At 39.7% G+C, this 19,471-nt stretch overlaps 1 protein-coding gene across 2 annotated transcripts; it reads left to right on the forward strand.

Moving 5' to 3' along the window:
• The first annotated feature begins 1,933 nt into the window (after nucleotides 1-1,933).
• TGM1 (transglutaminase 1) lies at nucleotides 1,934-17,432 on the forward strand. 2 transcript variants are annotated; one of them, XM_075852676.1, is made up of 15 exons: nucleotides 1,934-2,011; nucleotides 6,877-7,159; nucleotides 7,397-7,585; nucleotides 8,139-8,357; nucleotides 8,520-8,638; nucleotides 10,223-10,330; nucleotides 10,473-10,647; nucleotides 11,730-11,868; nucleotides 12,025-12,128; nucleotides 12,235-12,323; nucleotides 13,623-13,776; nucleotides 14,033-14,317; nucleotides 14,794-14,954; nucleotides 15,224-15,360; nucleotides 16,114-17,432. In XM_075852676.1, the coding sequence occupies exons 2-15, from the start codon at nucleotides 6,886-6,888 to the stop codon at nucleotides 16,250-16,252; spliced, it is 2,292 nt and encodes a 763-aa protein (XP_075708791.1). In that variant the 5' UTR covers nucleotides 1,934-2,011; nucleotides 6,877-6,885; the 3' UTR covers nucleotides 16,253-17,432. The 2 variants fall into 2 exon arrangements, with proteins under 2 accessions (XP_075708791.1, XP_075708799.1); XM_075852684.1 differs by lacking the exon at nucleotides 1,934-2,011 and adding an exon at nucleotides 6,234-6,439.
• Nucleotides 17,433-19,471: the final 2,039 nt, after the last annotated feature.

Consider the following 19,471-nt stretch of genomic DNA (forward strand, 5'->3'; position numbering starts at 1 on the left):
CCACCACCACCAGGGGTGCTGGGAAGAACCGGGTACGATCCAGTACTTGACCATCTGTAGTGATGGTCGGGCAAAGGGGCGGCCGTAGGCTGGTATTAACAGGCTGGGAAAGGCCAGAAACAGTGGCCCTTCCCACCCTGGTAATGCTAACCTGCTGCTGCTTTATTGTATCTGGCTGGTTAGGAAAAATGGGGGGGACCCCACGTCATTTAAAAAAATAAATAATAATAATTGGAAAGAACGATGTGGGGTCCCCGCCAATTTTCATAACCAGCCAGATACAACACAGCAGCAGCAGGCAGCATTACCAGGGTGGGTAGGGACACTATCTTTGGCCCTCCCCAGCCTAATACTACCGGTGCCTGACCGTCACTACAGATGGTCGGATACTGGTTCATACCCGGCTCTTCCCAGTACCCCTGGTGGCGGTGGGTACCGGGGTAATAATGTGGGTTAGTGTTAGCCTCTGCACCTGCTTACATTAAGCCTCGCCTTAGTAATGGAGGTTGTCAATCAGCCAGCGGCAATTACTAAGGCGGTAATAATAAAGTTTAAAAAAATACAAGCACAGAAAAAACATTTTATTGAAATAAAAAAACACACACAACCCTCATTAACCATTTTATTGAGAATAAAAAAAACGCTGTCATTGAAGTAGTCCTAGAATCCGAAGTAGTCCAACAACCGAACTTGTAAAAAAACACAAACACACAAAAATAATTAGTAACACATAAAAAAGCAAAACAATTATTATACTTACCTTTCCTGGGTCCAGCGCTGGAGCCGCAATGTCAGCGAGCTGAGACCCATATCTAATCCTATCATGTGTGATACTGTCTGCTGAGCTACTGTATCTAATCCCATGTGTGATACTGTCTGCGGAGCTGTGTATCTAATCCTATTATGTGTGCTACTGTCTGCTGAGCCACTGTATCTAATCCCATCATGTGTGATACTGTCTGCTGGGCCTTATATCTAATCCTATCATGTGTAATACTGTCTGCTGAGCTGTGTATCTAATCCCATCATGTGTGATACTGTCTGCTGGGCCCTATCTCTAATACTATCATGTGTAATACTGACTGCTGAGCCACTGCATCTAATCCTATAATGTGTGATACTGTCTGCTGAGCTGTGTATCTAATCCCATCATGTGTGAAACTGTCTGCTGAGCCGCTGTATCTAATCTTATCATATGTGATACAGTCTGCTGAGCCAGTGTATCTAATCCTATCATGTGTGATACTGTCTGCTGAGCCAATGTATCTAATCCTATCCATAGCTATAGGGTCGTAGTGCTATAGATATGCTATGCTGTCTCCTATACACACACACATTTTTTTTGGTCAGACACATATGTATTGGGGCTATTCCCCTGGCATTTTAAGTCCTTAGTGACGCCCCCAGCTGTTAGTGCTGCATTGTTGAGTCACTTAGGAGACCCAGCGTTGCAGCTGAAAGCTGCGGACCGTCGGCCATGAGAAGTTTGCGGGGGGGGCCCAATAAGAACTTTTGCATTGGGGCCCATGAGATAGATAGATAGATAGATTACATCTGTTGTGTTATGAGTAATACGGGCTCAGTAACTATTGCTTACACTGCCCAGGTGTATCATAGTTGGAAGGATGCCAGCCATAGATATATCATTAGCGGGTATGTTACATTGTTTGCTATGATGTAGTGAAGTAATACTCTGCCTTTCATACAATTGCAGGGTGAGGGCACAGGAGTGTCACACAATGAGTGGTAGATGTGAGAGGATAAGGTGTGTTACAGTGTGAGGTGTGTATGAGAGGCCCTCCTATGGGTGTGAAGTGATGAGCACTGACACTGTTACAAGTTGCACATTCCAAGAATTCCAATAGTTTGGCATAGGATGATATAGGAAGGACTATCTTATGACGTGTGGATCTTTTTTTTTTTTTAGGTCCACCCCTGGATTTATAGACACCCCCCACAGCATACACCGCACTGAGAGGATCTGTCATTATACACACAGCAGCTATTCAAGGTCAGTGCCAAACTTATGAGATGTGTTTTTATGCTTTTATGTTGGCTAGGAGCTGTCACATTAAGCTAAATAGATTTGTATCTTTATGTTGTATGTTTTTAGATCACTAACTCTTATGGGCAAGGTTCTCCAGCCTATTCTTACTTGCTACTGCTATATTGAAAGTTCTGTTCTGCTAATACGTTCAGTTTTAACTGTAGTCCAACATTGTTTCACCCGTTTTACAACACAAAAGTTGATGCTATGTAATAATAATCAAATCACCATGAGTTTTATAGAAGACTGAAGGGAAAACTATTGAGTTACCTTGACTTCATGAGTTATTATGATGCACAAACAATGCAACCCTGAAAGCTTAAACATCAGTCTGCGATAGATAGATAGATAGATAGATAGATAGATAGATAGATAGATAGATAGATAGATAGATAGATAGATAGATAGATAGATACTACAGAGATAGATAGATAGATAGATAGATAGATAGATAGATAGATACTACAGAGATAGATAGATAGATAGATAGATAGATAGATAGATAGATAGATAGATAGATAGATATGTAGCTATCATTCTCGTTTAAGCTACCATGATAATGTAGTATGAAGAGTAGTTGGACCTCGCAGAGTTGAGCCACAATGCAGAAAATACATAATATCACAGAGTTAGATGACAGATAGACGGGAGAATGGATGGGAACAGACAGCTGATTGTTGTTTTTTTAAATGTATATGATATGCGGATATGTAAAAATAGAATGGTTAGAGTAAAGGTGTTCATACAAATTAGATGAACGTCGCCTGAACCCGTCGATTTTGGCAGCGCCAGCTGACCATCTAATGTGTACGGGGGTGTTAAGTTGATCGTTAAAGCAGTCATACACATTAGCTTTATAGGCGAGCCAACTACTATGTATTAGATCTTCTGCTGACTTTCGTTCTCCAGAAGTCAGGGCAAAAAAGATCAGGAATGTTGAATTTCAACATGCCAATACTTTGGTGTCATGGGAGATCAGCACCGAGTAAACGTGTCTGACAGTGACTTTTTCCCTTTTCTCCGTTGAGTAGACATGTACACTAAGCCGAGCCAAGCATGCTTGTGAATAGGGGGATCAGGAGGAATAGCTATCAGCCAAAAGAGTGAATATGGCCACCTTAAGATAAAAATAAGGAGAAAAACAAATGCACCAGAACAGTAAGCACTAACCACAGTACATATGTGCTATTATTTACTATGTACAGATGAGAGACTAAGGGAAAGATTGATAAACTGTAGCAACTGGGGATTTATTATGGAGTGTTCCCTGCCAATAATTGGATGACATTCTATAGAAAAATATTATCTATCTATCCATCCATCCATCCATCCATCCATTTATCTCTTTGTATATGTTTCTGAGTGTCTCCTTTTTCTTTCTTTCTATCTCTCTATCTGTATTCTGTCTGGAAAAAATGAACAATGCCTTCTTGGGAATAGTTTGTAGCCTGGAAGTAGTTCTGAATTGATTCATATCGGCAGGGGAAGCCGTGGGTGGCTGCACATGTAGTATTACATGGGTTCTCCACAGCGGGAGATGCTCTTTGCAGCTCCACTCTCGCTAATAGTGGGGTTCTCGAGTGGCGGCTTATTGACTCCTGTTAGTACATGCCATTGAAGAGTAGTAACTTTTGGGAATTCCATACCTTTTGAGATTGAGATTATTTAGTTCAGCATTACACTTTTTTTGTTAGTACAGTTAATACGTTTTTATAATTTACAAAACAATGTTGTGGCTGGTCACTTGAAATACTCGAATATATGTGGCAACTCATTATACCAGTGATTTATACATAAAATGGCATACAAATCGACGCTAGACCTGTAATACTGGTTTACAGTTGGAGTTGTGAAAAACATATGGAATACCAAATATTGAAAAAATATTTAACACAATTTTTACATCTGTACGTTTGGCAGAGTATGTACTAAGGTTACAAGGGTTTTCCATGAGTTAGGCTCTTGATGCCTAAAGATGACCATACACAGGCGCTGGCAGACCCCCAAACACATTAGATAGTGGTCCGATCATGCCGAAATCATTGGGTTCATTTGACTCTGATTATGTTAAAATGTTCTGCCGGGCATGTTTATGGTGAAGTCAGGAGTCAGGAGGAATAGCTGCCTAACAAGCATTTTGCCAATAGCTCCATTAAGTGTATGGCCACCTTATGTCGAGCTCAGGGACCATGCTGTATGGAGGTGTGACATGGACATCCATAAAGACCATTCCTAATCTACACCAGATTTCTCTGTGACAAATGTTCAATTGCCTTATTTATTATGTATTCTCTTTTCAATTTTGGGTGGTCCTCTCCGAGGATATACATACTGTGTATGTATGTGTATATATATATATATATATATATACACACACACTAGTCCTTCTCAATGAATTAGAATATCATCAAAAAGTTAATTTATTTCAGTAATTCAATTAAAAAAGTGAAAGTCATATATTATATAGATTCATTACACACAGAGTGATGTATTTACAGCATTTTTTTTATTTTAATGTTAATGATTATGGTAACAGTTAAAGAGGCTCTGTCACCAGATTTTGCAACCCCTATCTGCTATTGCAGCAGATAGGCGCTGCAATGTAGATTACAGGAACGTTTTTATTTTTAAAAAACGAGCATTTTTGGCCAAGTTATGACCATTTTTGTAGTTATGCAAATGAGGCTTGCAAAAATCCAAGTGGGTGTGTTTAAAAGTAAAAGTCCAAGTGGGCGTGTATTATGTGCGTACATCGGGGCGTTTTTAATACTTTTACTAGCTGGGCGCTCTGAAGAGAAGTAACATCCTCTTCTCTTCAGAACGCCCAGCTTCTGACAGTGCAGATCTGTGACGTCACTCACAGGTCCTGCATCGTGACGGACACATCGGCACCAGAGGCTACAGTTGATTCTGCAGCAGCATCAGCGTTTGCAGGTAAGATCGACTTACCTGCAAACGCTGATGCTGCTGCAGAATCAACTGTAGCCTCTGGTGCCGATGTGGCCGTCACGATGCAGGACCTGTGAGTGACGTCACAGATCTGCACTGTCAGAAGCTGGGCGTTCTGAAGAGAAGAGGATGTTACTTCTCTTCAGAGCGCCCAGCTAGTGAAAGTATTAAAAACGCCCCGATGTACGCACATAATACACGCCCACTTGGACTTTTACTTTTAAACACACCCACTTGGACTTTTGCAAGCCTCATTTGCATAATTACAAAAATGGTCATAACTTGGCCAAAAATGCTCGTTTTTTAAAAATAAAAACGTTACTGTAATCTACATTGCAGCGCCTATCTGCTGCAATAGCAGATAGGGGTTGCAAAATCTGGTGACAGAGCCTCTTTAATAAAAACTAAAAATTTTGTGTCTCAGAAAATTAGAATATTATATAAGCCCAATTTAAAAAATGAGCCCAATATAAAAAATATATATATTGCAGTAATCCTTATAAAAGGAGCCCCGACCAAGTATTGAGTGCATATACTGGACATACTTTTCAGTAGGTCTACATTTCTGTATTAAAAATAATTGTTGAAATTATTTAATATTCACATTTTCGGAGACACTAAATTTTGGGTTTTCATTAACCGTTCGCCGTAATCATCAACATTCAAATAAAAAAATGCTGGAAATAGATCACTCTGTGTGTAATGAATTATTGAAATAAATTAACTTTTTGATGATATTCTAATTCATTGAGAAGGACTAGTATATATAAAAGGCCCGGATTATCACAAATTCTGGATTATCAAATGTTCATAGAAAAATGAATTAAATTACATCCAAAACAATTCAAAATACAATGTTGACCTCAAATCCTATCACTTTCTTTTTTAATGAAAGGCGTCATTATTTATTATCTCTGATCAGTCCGTCTTCCTAGATTCTAGATTATCTGGCAAAATCAAGTAGTGTATACAGATTATCCCTTGCGTGCTGTGTGTGTAGGATGTGTTAAAAAGTAATTGTACTGTCACGTTTTGCTAAATGGCATGCACTTAGATGTTTCATATGAATGTCCAAGGATACATTCCGACATGGAGGGGATGTCTACACTATTACACAGAAGTAACAGTGCAATGCAGGTTTGTTGGTGTCATGGGAAGGACAGTGTTGAGGGTGGGGAGTGTTACCAGGGGATAAGGGAACTACACAAGTAGGGTGTGGTTACTGGTTGGCAGATCTTCCTCCTTAATTTCATTTCTCATTTTGACTTTATGATCAAGCAGGTCAGTACAGGAAATCATGGGGTTAAAGACGGATGAGCGGTTTTATCACAGGGTGGAATTTACAAAAGGGGAGGTTTAAAGTTCATAAAAGCAAGAGAGGGGCCTGCACATGAGACTTCTACATAGGACTGCTTGTGCTGGAGACGGCCTCTGCTACATACAGTAAGACTGCTTTTAATATATATGGCTTCTTAAGAGAGAGTAGTTACATTATATGGATTGTAGTTTAGACAACAGCTTTACAAACCTTTTTATGACAAGTTATAACATTTAGACAGATTCATAAACCAGCAAACTACTTTCCTCTAAAACAGGAACTTTCTCTACTTTATAAATCTAAACTGTCTGCATTTCTTGCAGTTCTTGAAGTCCTACAATGTGAGGATTTATGAGACAGCTGGTGCTGACGCTTATGACAGGACACGTGAATGAGTTGGTATCTTTCATGGGGCATCAGCATCCAAACAGCAAACAAATTCACATGCCTATGAAATATTTAGTACATCTTTAGATCAAAATATATACAGTTCTATAATGCTAAGAATATAAGAGTGGGCTACTGAATTTTATAAGACGATTGACATAATCTTTCAAAATAGATATAAAACATGTCACGGAGTGTGGAAAGAAAGAAGTCCTGGTGGCTACGATGCTGCTCCTGTTGCTCCAGAGGCGAAGATGTGGACGATAGTGTGAGAGGAACAGGAGGCCGTCCCGGTGACAGAGTTAATGGCGGAGACTACACTACAGGAGGAGACCGAATTCCAGGGGGTGACAGAACTACTGGAGGTGGAACTACAGGAAGCAATGAAAGACCAAACAGCAACATCGAACCAGGACCACCAGACAGCAACAATGATAATCTGCCACCAATGCCCACAGGTAAGAATACATCATATAATACTATTAAACCACTTTAAATTATTATTATCAATCATTATTTCCTCTGGCATTAACCCCCTTCTACTTAGAATTACATTTCATATAAGGTATCCCCTATTCTAATAACCTTCAACGGCATTCATTTAACCCTTTGTGTAATTGGTTTTGTGTTTACATTTTACGTAATTAATCTCCAAAAACACATTTTCTGAGGCCTGTCACTTTTTGGTTTTTCAGGTACATTGCAAATTCAAAGCGTTGACTTACTAAGTTCTCGGACTGGGGAAAATCGTTGCTCCCATCACACTAATGAGTATGAATATGATGAACTAATTGTGAGGAGAGGACAACCCTTCCAGATCTGTGTCACGTTCAAAAGGCCGTTCAATCCCAAGAGTGACCAAGTCTGTGTCATTCTGCATCTAGGTGAGTAAGAGGCCAATTTTTTTCATTTTATTTTTTATTTTTTTTAGTTAAAGACAAAAACATTCAAGTCACCATTTTACTTTGTGAATTAGTGAAAGCTGTTAAATGTCTTGTTTTAGCTTGTTCTCTGTTACATGACCCAGTATACACAAATAATATTTTAAAAGGATTTGTGATGTGCTGAGTCATTAAAAGTTTACTTGTTTCAATTATTTTATACGGCGGAATCATTCTGCTGTAAATTCCTACATATGAAATATATTCTCTGATGGGCTATACTTGGATTTGGGTTTATGATAGTTTTACTGAGTCACATCACTTCCGCCCAAGTTTGAAGAGTTCCCAGTATGAAGATATGTGGATAATTACTGCTAATGATAATAAATGGTTTGCTCATAACTTCCTTATTCCTAAAATCACCGCCCAGGACTGAAAAATATGCTGTTGTGTGATGAGCTATCTCAAATGATAACCTCCTAATTTATGTTGTAAGATATTTCTTTGCAGCAATACATCCTGCTAAGAAATATTTTAAGGAAAGTTTCTCTTACAGCAAACTCCCAACCAATCACCTTGCCCTTTGTCAATGAATTTGATGTGGGTGGCTGGGGATGTCAAGTGGCTGAAGCTAGCGGGCAAAACATTATGCTCTGGGTGAACACCTCTTCTCAGGCCGCGGTGGGAAAATACCAACTGAGTGTTAAAAGTGGGGCAGGAACTTACAATGATTCCAAACTGAAGGTCTACATCCTGTTCAATGCTTGGTGTCGCAGTGAGTATGCACAATTTTAATCCTAAATTACTGCATCTTTGTATTGTTTCTCCTAAACATTCTCTTGTATTTTACTCTCGCCACCCTTTATTTAGTATGCCAGAAAACTTGTTTTCGCTAGTCTTTGTACACATTGATTGACAACTCTTTCTTTGCCTTTAGCGGACGCTGTTTTTCTAGATAATGAAGCATGGAGGCAAGAATATGTCCTCAATGAAATTGGGAGAATTTACTATGGCACAGAACATCAAATTGGAGAACGTTCCTGGAATTATGGACAGGTAACAAATAATGTTCAGTTTATGAGGTTTCTCAATTTAATCCTAACTTAAAGGGGTTGTCCAGTCTCAAAAGAATGATGGCCTATCCTCAGGATAGGCCATAAATATCTGATCAGTCAGAGTCCAACTCCCGACACCCCCACCGATCAGCTGTTTTGAAGGGGCCGCAGCGCTCGTACGAGCCCTGCTTCCCCTTAATTTCCTTTAATGCTCACACTGTGAATCGCCGACACACCTGTAGAGGCGATTCACAGTATTACAGCCTTCTCCCATTCACTTCAGTGGGAGAAGGCTATAATACTGTGAAAAGTGCACTACATGTGTTTGTCGGCGATTCACAGTGTGAGCATTAAAGGGTATGATGGGGACACGGCTCCTTCAAAACAGCTGATGAGCGGGTGTGCAGGGAGTCTGAACCCGACCAATGAGATATTGATGGCCCACCCTGAGGATAGGCCATCAATTTTTTGGGACTGGACAACCCCTTTAATTTTATTCTCATAGTTTTGACTCTACATATAAAAGCATTCTCTGTCTCTATCCCGTGAATTTCTGTATGCTTCATACATTGTAATTCTGGTCTATTTAGAGGTTAAAATGGAAAGCCCCGACCTACAAGCCCCAAACTCTTTTTTGTTGTTTCCCTTTAACACAAAAGCCTTGAATATTTGATAGAACTCAATGTATATGGATTTATTGTTGTGTCCAAAAGAAAAATAAGGTTTGTCTGAAGAAAAGATGTCTGAGATATAGAGTTTTGGAAATCTTTCACCAGGAGGTCTTTTGAGTGCATATCGCCTTTGTTCTGAGAAAGGGTGGATCGTGGATGTCTTACATAACAGACCCTCACCACTGTTAGGGTATGTGCACACACACTAATTACGTCCGTAATTGACGGACGTATTTCGGCCGCAAGTCCCGGACCGAACACAGTGCAAGGAGCCGGGCTCCTAGCATCATACTTATGTACGATGCTAGAAGTCCCTGCCTCGCTGCAGGACAACTGTCCCGTACTGTAAACATGATTACACTACGGGACAGTTGTCCTGCAGCGAGGCAGGGACTCCTAGCATCGTACATAAGTATGATGCTAGGAGCCCGGCTCCTTGCACTGTGTTCGGTCCGGGACTTGCGGCCGAAATACGTCCGTCAATTACGGACGTAATTAGTGTGTGTGCACATACCCTTATAGTCTAACGTGTCAATAGCATTTCGGAAAGTGTGTCTTTTTCATTGTGAAAAATATGCACAAAAGAGATTATCTTATTTAAACTTTATGTTTGATAACATAGATACCTTTAGGCCAGGCTACAGTTTTCTATAAAAACCAGAGCTTGCCTTAATTGTCATATTTCTATGGCATTTATGGATTTTTTTTATTACGCAGCATTAAAACACCTCTAGAGAATGTTATTATGGTTTTTGCATGTAATACTACAATGGGGTCCTGACTGACAAATAATGTAATTTGGTAAACAAGTATGCTATGTGAACACTAGGAACATTTATTATACTTATTTGTAAAATGTTTCCTGTTGTCAAAAAATGGCGATAATTAAAAAATGTTTTCTTTTCAACTTACAGTTTGATAAGGGAGTTCTGGATTCTGTACTGTTCATACTGGACCGTGGAGGTCTTTCACCTGCATCAAGAGGCAATCCCATAAATGTTACTCGTGTTATATCTGCTATGGTAAGAATTTGCTAAAATTAGAATAGAATATGAGAATTAATTTACATTGTCCTAGAAGTATAAAAGAAGTAGAAATGTTAAAAAGCAAAAGGTCTGGTCAATAACACATGACTCACCTATCTCTCCCTCTTCCATCTTGAAGGTAAATTCCATGGATGATAATGGTGTTGTTGCTGGAAGCTGGTCTGGTGAATACGCTGATGGTGTGAATCCTGTTGCTTGGGTGGGCAGTGTAGATATTCTGCTCCGTTATCACCAGACTGGGACCTCTGTGAAATACGGCCAGTGTTGGGTGTTTGCTGCTGTCACAACAACAGGTAGGATCAGGGTTTAGGACGTCTTATTTTATTATTAGTCTGGACTTAAAGTGATATGTCGAGATCACTAAATTCAGATTTAGAGTGTTTTTGTTTTTACCTCTGAGGTCCCAACTGAGATAAATATTGAAGATGTAATTCTCTATTAAGATCGGGGCCTTAAAGGGCGATCCCTTTTTGTTAAAAAAGTCTCTTGATAATAAGATGATCACAGGGTGTCCCGCTGCAGGGACCCCCAACGATCAGCTGTTATCCGTGATAGAACACAGCAACAAGAGTTTCATTTCCATGTAGCGTCACCGCAATGGAAATAAACATTACCCACTTTCCATTGAAATCAAGGGGCTGTCTGTCTACTGTTAAACCAAGGATAAACTCACAATATTTGGCAAATCTATATATATATATTTTTTTACTGATTTTACCCATTAATAAAAATGTCCATTTGAATACAGTCAGTCCAGCAGTACATTTTGCCCACCATCTGAGTCTCATATTGTAATGACGGGGTAGGGAGACAGACAGGTGAGCCCTAATCTACCCGCCACTCAGTCCCTGCCTACTTGCACGGCCCATCCTAGGCGACGGCGTACAACTGGGCGACTGTCCCTAGGCTCAATATGTGCACGACAGACAAACAGACAAGGGTACACAGAAGCTAAGGGAAATGGGGCAGTTGCCCACGGCAACACCGTGAGCAACAAGAGTAGTGAACAAGCCGAGTCAAACCAGGAGTGTACGAGGTACCAAAACGCAGAGCAGGAGAGTAGTCAGTAAAGCCAGGGTTAATATGAAGCAGAGGTCAATAGTACAAGCAGCAGCAGCAGAGCCAGGAAACAGGCAGAATCACAGGCAAAGGAGGAGCAGGAAATGAAGGTATAAATAGACAGAGGGCGGGAGCTAGCTCCGTCTGGCCAGGCTGTGATAGGCTCTCCCACTTCTCAGCCTCCCAGCCCGAGTGGTAGATGATCGAGTCACTCTATCAGACTTAGGAGCAGGTGCAGACTGATTAACCACGGGCGTCGACACAGAAGCTGTGTCTGGCAGATCCTTTACACATATGTTGACTTTTTCTCTTTTAGTACTTCGCTGTCTTGGAATCCCAGGACGTACTATTACCAATTTTGCCTCAGCTCACGACACTGATGGAAATCTAACATTTGATGTCTACTTTGATGAAAACATGAAGCCACTGGAGGATAAAAACAGTGATTCTGTCTGGTGAGCATCTAAACACTTACATACTTTATTGTACATACTAAATTATAGAATATTTTGCATAAACATATATAGAACCAAACCATTGGTTATTGGCTGTGGCCAGGAAGCAGCCTAACCTTTCAGAATATAGGTACTAATATTTACATTTGTATCAAGGAACTATCACTGTTGGAATGACTGCTGGATGACCCGTCCTGACCTGTCAGCAGGATACAGTGGATGGCAAGCCATCGATGCCACACCTCAAGAGACCAGCAATGGTAATTGAAAGCCATATAGTCTTTCTCTCTGATCATATAGTCTTTTTTCCTATAATTTTAAAACATAAATTCTAGCCTTACTATATACCGAACTTTAATCTTTCAGGTATATACTGCTGCGGTCCTTCTCCTGTCCTGGCCGTCAAGAATGGTTTAGTGAATATCAAATTCGATACGTCATTTATTTTTGCAGAGGTAATTATATTTATGTATTACCTGTAGTTCTGATTGAGCCTTCAATTCAATTTTGTTTATTGCCAGCCTTCATAAGAGACAGTTTCACATGGTAGTCACATAGCCTCGTCTTAGCGTCTGTTTTATGACTGCAATCCCAGGAACCCAGGTTCTACTAAACTGAACTTAGATCACCATAAAACCTTATAGTGATCTATGTTTGGTTCCAAAGAATCACATTTCAAAGATCTGGGTATTGTAGCTGTAATACGAACACGAAAATGTGACTGTAGTATTACAGAATCTGAAACCAGCCTTGCTGTGGTATTAACATTTAACATATAATTAGTTTTTTAACAACATTTCACAGCTCAAATCTAAATACTTTGCCTCACAGTTTTTGGTACTGATTCTAAATAATTTCAGGTCATTGTCTCCATTCATATATTTAACTGCCTTACAAACTCAGCTGGTTTCCCTTGGAAACAGACAGCAGTTTAAATCCACTCCGCTATCAGACGTGACTTAAAGAGGACTTATCACCTGTAATTGGGTACCTGTTTTATTTGACAAACCATTACCCCCTACTCCCCGAGTGGGGCCCTAAACTTTCAGGTAGGGATGTCACAGGCATCCCCTGCATCTGCCCACATCTTCCCACGGCAGCAACCGGTCTCGGAACACAAGATTTCGCAACCTGTGTAAAAGAGCGCCATCTACTTTATTAATACAGCAGTTATCAGTGGATTATTAATACAGTAGATAGAGCTCTTTTGCGCAGAATGCGAGATCTCGCGATAACCATCAAAATTTCATGTTCTCAAACTAGTTGCTGCTTTGGGGAGTTGTGGGAAGACATATGGGATGCCAGGATTCCCTACCTAAAAGTTTAGGACCCTACTGCAGGTCATTCTGGTCATTTGAATTATTAAAGCACGCCTTATACAGAGGTATCTTTACAGTTTTTAAGACATATATTTAGAAAGATTCTATTTCTTAAGGGGCTAAGGGTTTTTCAACTTAAACAGGTGCTCCATTACAGGTAATAGGTTCTTTTTAATAGCTACATTCTAACTGTGCTACTGTATTCTGAGCTCCCACAATGCACTGCTCCCTTGTAGATGAAAACCAGGAGAATTGTGAAGACAATAATCACGATTCAAAATCAGTACAAATAAAGCAAAGTATTTACAAAGTTACTAAATATTTAATGTAGGTATTAACTGGAATATTGCAAATTATTGTTCAAAAGTAGAATTTTCTTTAATGAGCATCGTGTAGAGGTGAAAATAGACTGAGCTGTCTGCTGTGTCCATTCAGGTGAACAGTGACAAAGTCTTTTACCAACGACAGTCGAATGGGAAGTTTAAGAAGGTCCATGTAGAAGAACGAGCAGTTGGACATTGTATCAGCACCAAAGCAGTGGGATCTAATGGAAGAGAAGACATCACTTACCTGTACAAACATCCAGAAGGTAACCAGATGACATCTTTAAGATTAATAGAGACTGGACTGAGAATAATTATAGTAGATAAAAACCAGTAGTAGAAATCATAAAATAAAATCATATACAGTATGTTGAGTAATTTAGATATTTCAATCTATAGTTTTTACTTTTTTACCCTTGCTCATGGTAAATCGTATAGTATATACCATTATAAAATTTCATATAATGAGACCTCAGTACTTTTAATGATAAATCTCTGCTAACTGATGCCTTCCACTCCCAGGATCTGCAGAAGAGCGCAATGCAGTGCGCACAGCTGCGCAGTACGGTAATAAAACATTGGCAGATGTGGAGCCAGCAGATACCGGAGATATCTCACTTTCCGTTGAGTCACAGGATGGTGTTTCCATGGGCAGTGACCTTAATGTCCGTATCTTATTGAAGAACGGTAGCGGAAGCCGTCGCACGGTGTCCTTGTCCATGGCCATTGCGGTCATGTATTACAATGGGGTCTGCAAAGAGTCATTCAAGAATGAAGATTGCAGTGTATTGTTGAACCCAGGAGAATGTAAGTTATACCATGTCATTGGTGAAACTGCTAAGGGGGGATTAACTAATGTGTTGATAGATAATATAGCACTTAATTTCTTTTTGGACTATTTTGGCCTATCCTTAATGTTTTATGCAACTGTAATTTACAGTATTACAGATATGTTAGGCATAGTATGATATTATTGACCTTATTATATAGTGTGATATTAACTCTATGTCTATGGATGTTCAGCGCTTGAGTGAAGTCTGATATTAACCGTAACCAATGCAATTAGGCATCAGCAACTGTTTGTACAACTGACGGGGCAAAAAAGTATGATATTATATACAGTAAAGTAACTGCAAAACCCAACATGCCATACTGACAGCCTCCAGGAAGCTGAGATATGGAGTTGTTGGTTAGGTTTTGAAGTGTCTTTATACCTATCATTGTTTCTCCTTCAGTGTGTTTTTGTTATAGAGATTTTAATCCCTCCAATTTCTCTTGTGTAGCCAAGTCAGTGGGAATGACAGTCTCTTACAATGAATATCGTACGCAATTGGTGGATCAGTCAGCCATGATGTTAACTGTGTCTGGAATTGTGCAAGAATCTGGACAGAAATTAGCCAAACAGCACACATTCAGGATACGAACCCCAGATCTCATCATCAAGGTATCAATGCTCCTATATGTTTGTAGTCAGAATCCATGTATAAATGTATGCTGCAACATTAAAATTAATACAGAGTCGGCTAGGAAGTCATAACTGCTCTGGAATCCTCAAAATAGGGCTCAGGGCAGTTTTCATTGTGTTAGCCACACCAGGTAGTTACATTAGTAGGTGGGAAAAAGAATCCGGAGGGTGGGTAAGTTGTAAAAGTAGACCATGTATATTGTACTAGCCGGAGTACTGAAGCTCATACTATGATATCACTGTTACAGGTCCATGGGGAAGCAATTGTTGGTCAACAAATTGTGGCAGAAATCATATTCCAGAATCCTCTTCAAACGGCTTTGCACAATGGCTGCTTCCATGTGGAAGGGCCTGGCCTGCAGAGACCAAAGGTTGTACAAGTTGGGTAAGTAAATCACTGAGTTTTTTTATTCTCGATTTTTGTCCATGATGTTCTATGCTGTATTAAATGAGATACTGTTCTGGGGCTCTGCCATCATTCCGTACCAGACCACTGCTGCATGACAATGAAATCCAGCTATGTATTAATAAGGCTTTTGATTCCGTCTAAAAAAACGCAAACCTGCCGGAATGGTGACAAACGGAAACCATTATCAATGTTTCCGTCACCATTGATATCAATGGTGATGCAAACGGAAGCTAAGGTTTCCGTTTGACTTTCCGTTGAGGGGTTGACCCGACGGAAACTTCCGACGGAACCCCTGAACGGAAAGCCAACGTCTATGTATAAGTTCTGAAAATACTATATAAAGATCTGTGGAAAAAAAAAACTATCTTTACCTAGGAAACAAAGTTAAGGTTTTTCTTTTTACGGTCAGGGTTTTTAGACCACAGTTTGGCATTGGCTACTCGTTCCTTACTAGGAATAGAATCAGTTGGATTAACCTCTTCTTTGACAGACTGAATAAGGCTAAATGGAGATTAAATTGCTTTGCTCTTCGCAGTCAGTAAGATTTTTCAGAAAAAAAAAGACAGGAGTTTATCAATTTCATCCTATAAAGTCACTATAGAAAAGTATAATATATACAAATAAAATGATGAACAGGTTAATCCCCAAACCTGTTCATTTCTCTGACATGAGAATATTTTATAAATGCTTCATTGTCTGACACTATTTACCCTTTACTTTCTTCTACAGAGATGTTGGGCCGATGAAGACAATTTCTATCACAGAACGATTTACACCTCGTCGTCCTGGTCGGCGTCAGCTCATGGCTAGCTTTGAGAGCAATGAGATGAGTCTAGTACATGGAGTCACTGAAATTATGGTACAATGATGATCTCATTCGGAGCCAAATCTACTCGAAGCCAGCCTGTATTAATTGTTCAGTATTATTTTACATCACGGGAATAGAAAATTGTCCTCGGACTGAAGAAAATACTGAATGTTCCTGTTTTCAATCTTTTTATTATACCAAGATATCCAAAAAGAGTAATGTGACATATTACAGATGTGACAACTGTAATAATCTGACAGTGGACACCTGCCAGAATACTAGTAGAAAACACCGTAAGCCATTTTTAAAATCTGATTTATAAAGCCAACCAATATTGGTGTAAAGTCTGTACTGCTCACTAAAAACGAACCTGTGAAGTTATTTTTGGGAAAAATTTGTCACTTTACAAGTATGTGGTATTCACAAACACATGAGACATTGTAGTGTTCTGCAAGGACGTGAATAGCAGAAAAACACAAATTATTATTGTTTCTATTTAGTCACATTAGGGGGTAATATAGCAAAAGCCCTTTCCATGGAAATACAGGAAATAGATATAAAAAAATAGGTGATATCTTAAAAACTGTGAGTCTTAACCCATCACCTGTGAAATCTGTACAGACTTTAAAGTTCTGATATGCTTATTAATTTATGATTTCAATGAAGAAACTAAAATGTATGTCTATCAAACGGGCCGGAACTACAATCATTCTTCATTCTCATCTGCCCATCTTGCCTTACACCCTTCATTTTTCCCATTCACTAATACCTGTCCAAAAAGCTGGTTACTTGACATACATAATGTATGTCATCTGGAGTTAGTCTTTTTTATAATATGAAGATAATACTGTTGTGACATTCTATAATTTATCCTCCCGCAAAGTACAGATGTAGCAGTGTTGTGATGCGCTATTGGGATTGTTTGGCACTGCATGGTTTTTGCGTCATGATCGCTCTCTAAATAAAGGTAATTGGTAGAAGGTTTACCTGCAGTCCTAGTTTACACATTGTAATAATGCAATGATAATATCCGGCAATCCTGGTGTGCTAAATGTCAGCCGGCCACACCTGTATGTGTAATGTGCGCGTATTAATGGGGAGTACCACATTGTTGTGTTTTACCAGTCTGTATCCGTATATGTGACTGATATGTGACTGTGTTAAGAAAAAGCACTGGACTTAACTGTGCACTTTTATTTGTTATATATATTTTATTGTTTCAATAAATATTTTTTATTAATCTATGTTTTTTGTATGGTGTGCTTTGTGATTAAATATGATAAAGGATATCTGAGGAGTTTGGCTTTAGCTACTTGTAAAATGAATGTTGTACTACAGCAGAATAGATTATACTGAACTGAATTTATTTAGAAAAAAATATTTATGCTTTTTTTTTTAAAGATGTCTTTTTATTCTGCCTCATACTGCCAAGGTCCACAGCTTTGAATAGAAATTCTATTTATGTTACTATTTTACACATGGTGATCTCTGGTTTGCTATGTGGCTACTGGCTATAACAAGAACTTTCATTATGCCTGACAGCTGAACACAGCAGCGATCATTGAAGTTCTCTATACACCCTGCTGGAGAGTACACAGTTTTATATAGAGTAGGGTCCAATATTTAATATAACAACACAAGCACTCTTTCTTTCCGCAGCTGTAGATGTGTATTAGATGAAGTGCAGCCAGAAATGTTGTGTAACCTGCATATTGTGGGTATTTTCCTTCCCTCTGCATATATTCTGTAAAAACGTACTTTCTCTCTATGAGGCCCCATGCACACGACCGTAAAAACGCCCTAAGACAACCGTAATTACGGGCCCATAGACTTCTATTGGCAACGGGTACCTTCCTGTTTGCGTACGGGAAGGTGCCTAGGCCGTTGAAAAATATAGAACATGTCCTACTTCAGGCCGTAATTATGGCACGGGCAGCCCATAGAAGTCTATGGGGCTCCCGTAATTATGTTTGGCAACGTGTGTGCACCTGTAATTACGGGAGCGTTGCTTGGCGACGTCAGGGGATTTCAATTTTTGAATAAAAGAGAAGCAGGGAAAATGAGCGATCATGTGACATAATTTCCAGCCCACTTTTTTTACGGGTCCGTAAATACGGGTGAAATACGGATGACAACGGACCCGGGTCTGTAAATATGGGTTAAATAAGGGTTAAAAATGTGTGACAACGGACCCGTATTTACGGCCAGTATTTACGGGAGGGAAAAAATACGGTCGTGTGCATAGGGCCTAAGGCCTTATTCACATGAACGTATCCGTTTTGCGCGTGTAATTTTTTGTTCTTGCACTGCAGTTCAGTGTGGCATCCATGTACGGTGCAGGTCTGCATTTTTTACGCACGTATGTCATCCCTATGTCATGCGTTTTTTAGGTCAGCAAAAAAAAAAATTATGTAGGTGTTTTTTTTCCTCATAATTTCTTTAGCAACGGGGGCATGAAAAACAAGGACAGCACACATATAATGTTTATTTAGAAATGATACAACAAATATCACAGAATATAAAACACGAATGGACCACATAAGGAGATAAAGACAGTGCGGTCAGATGAAAAAGACCATAAAGGTACAGAGTCAGCCAACCTAGGGAAGTCAAAAACCGCTCCAATGACCCACAGGGAAATGATCGTGCATGTGGAATGGCAATGCCCAGATGTATAGAGAAATGAGGAGAAAATGACTAAGCATCTAATGAGGAATATCTATACATCAAATAGGTATGAGTGGGCTATAGAGAATCTCAGCACAAAACCAGGGCAGGGATGGTGAAGCAGGGTAAACCTGTAGTAGTACATAGAAAGACAGAAATAATGTCATGCAGCAAACCAAAATGTACACATACCCTGAGACATGGTGGGGAGCGGAACAGACGACCCAAAGGGAAGGATGAAAGATGCCTCGACGCGCGTTCCGCGTGTTCCGCGTGTAAATACATCCCACGTGCCTTCAAGTTCTACAGTTCTGACAGAGGCAAAGACTACAAGATCGTTTATCATATCACATGCAATACAGCGGCTGTGATTTATTTCGCTATTTGCCCATGTGACCTCATCTACACTGGCATGACCAGTAGACCCTTGAAGGTACGTGTGTTAGAACACGTTAACAAAATCAAATCGGCCGCTAGCATTAGTGATTTTGATAAACTTCAACCTGTAGCCCGTCATTTCCGCGAGCACCACTCCTGTAATCCCAGGGGTTTTGAGGTTCGTGGCATAGATAAGATCTCTTTGGGGTACAGAGGTGGTGATATACGGTCGGC

This window comes from Rhinoderma darwinii, chromosome 1, assembly GCF_050947455.1.
Source record: "Rhinoderma darwinii isolate aRhiDar2 chromosome 1, aRhiDar2.hap1, whole genome shotgun sequence".
NCBI lineage: Eukaryota > Metazoa > Chordata > Amphibia > Anura > Rhinodermatidae > Rhinoderma > Rhinoderma darwinii.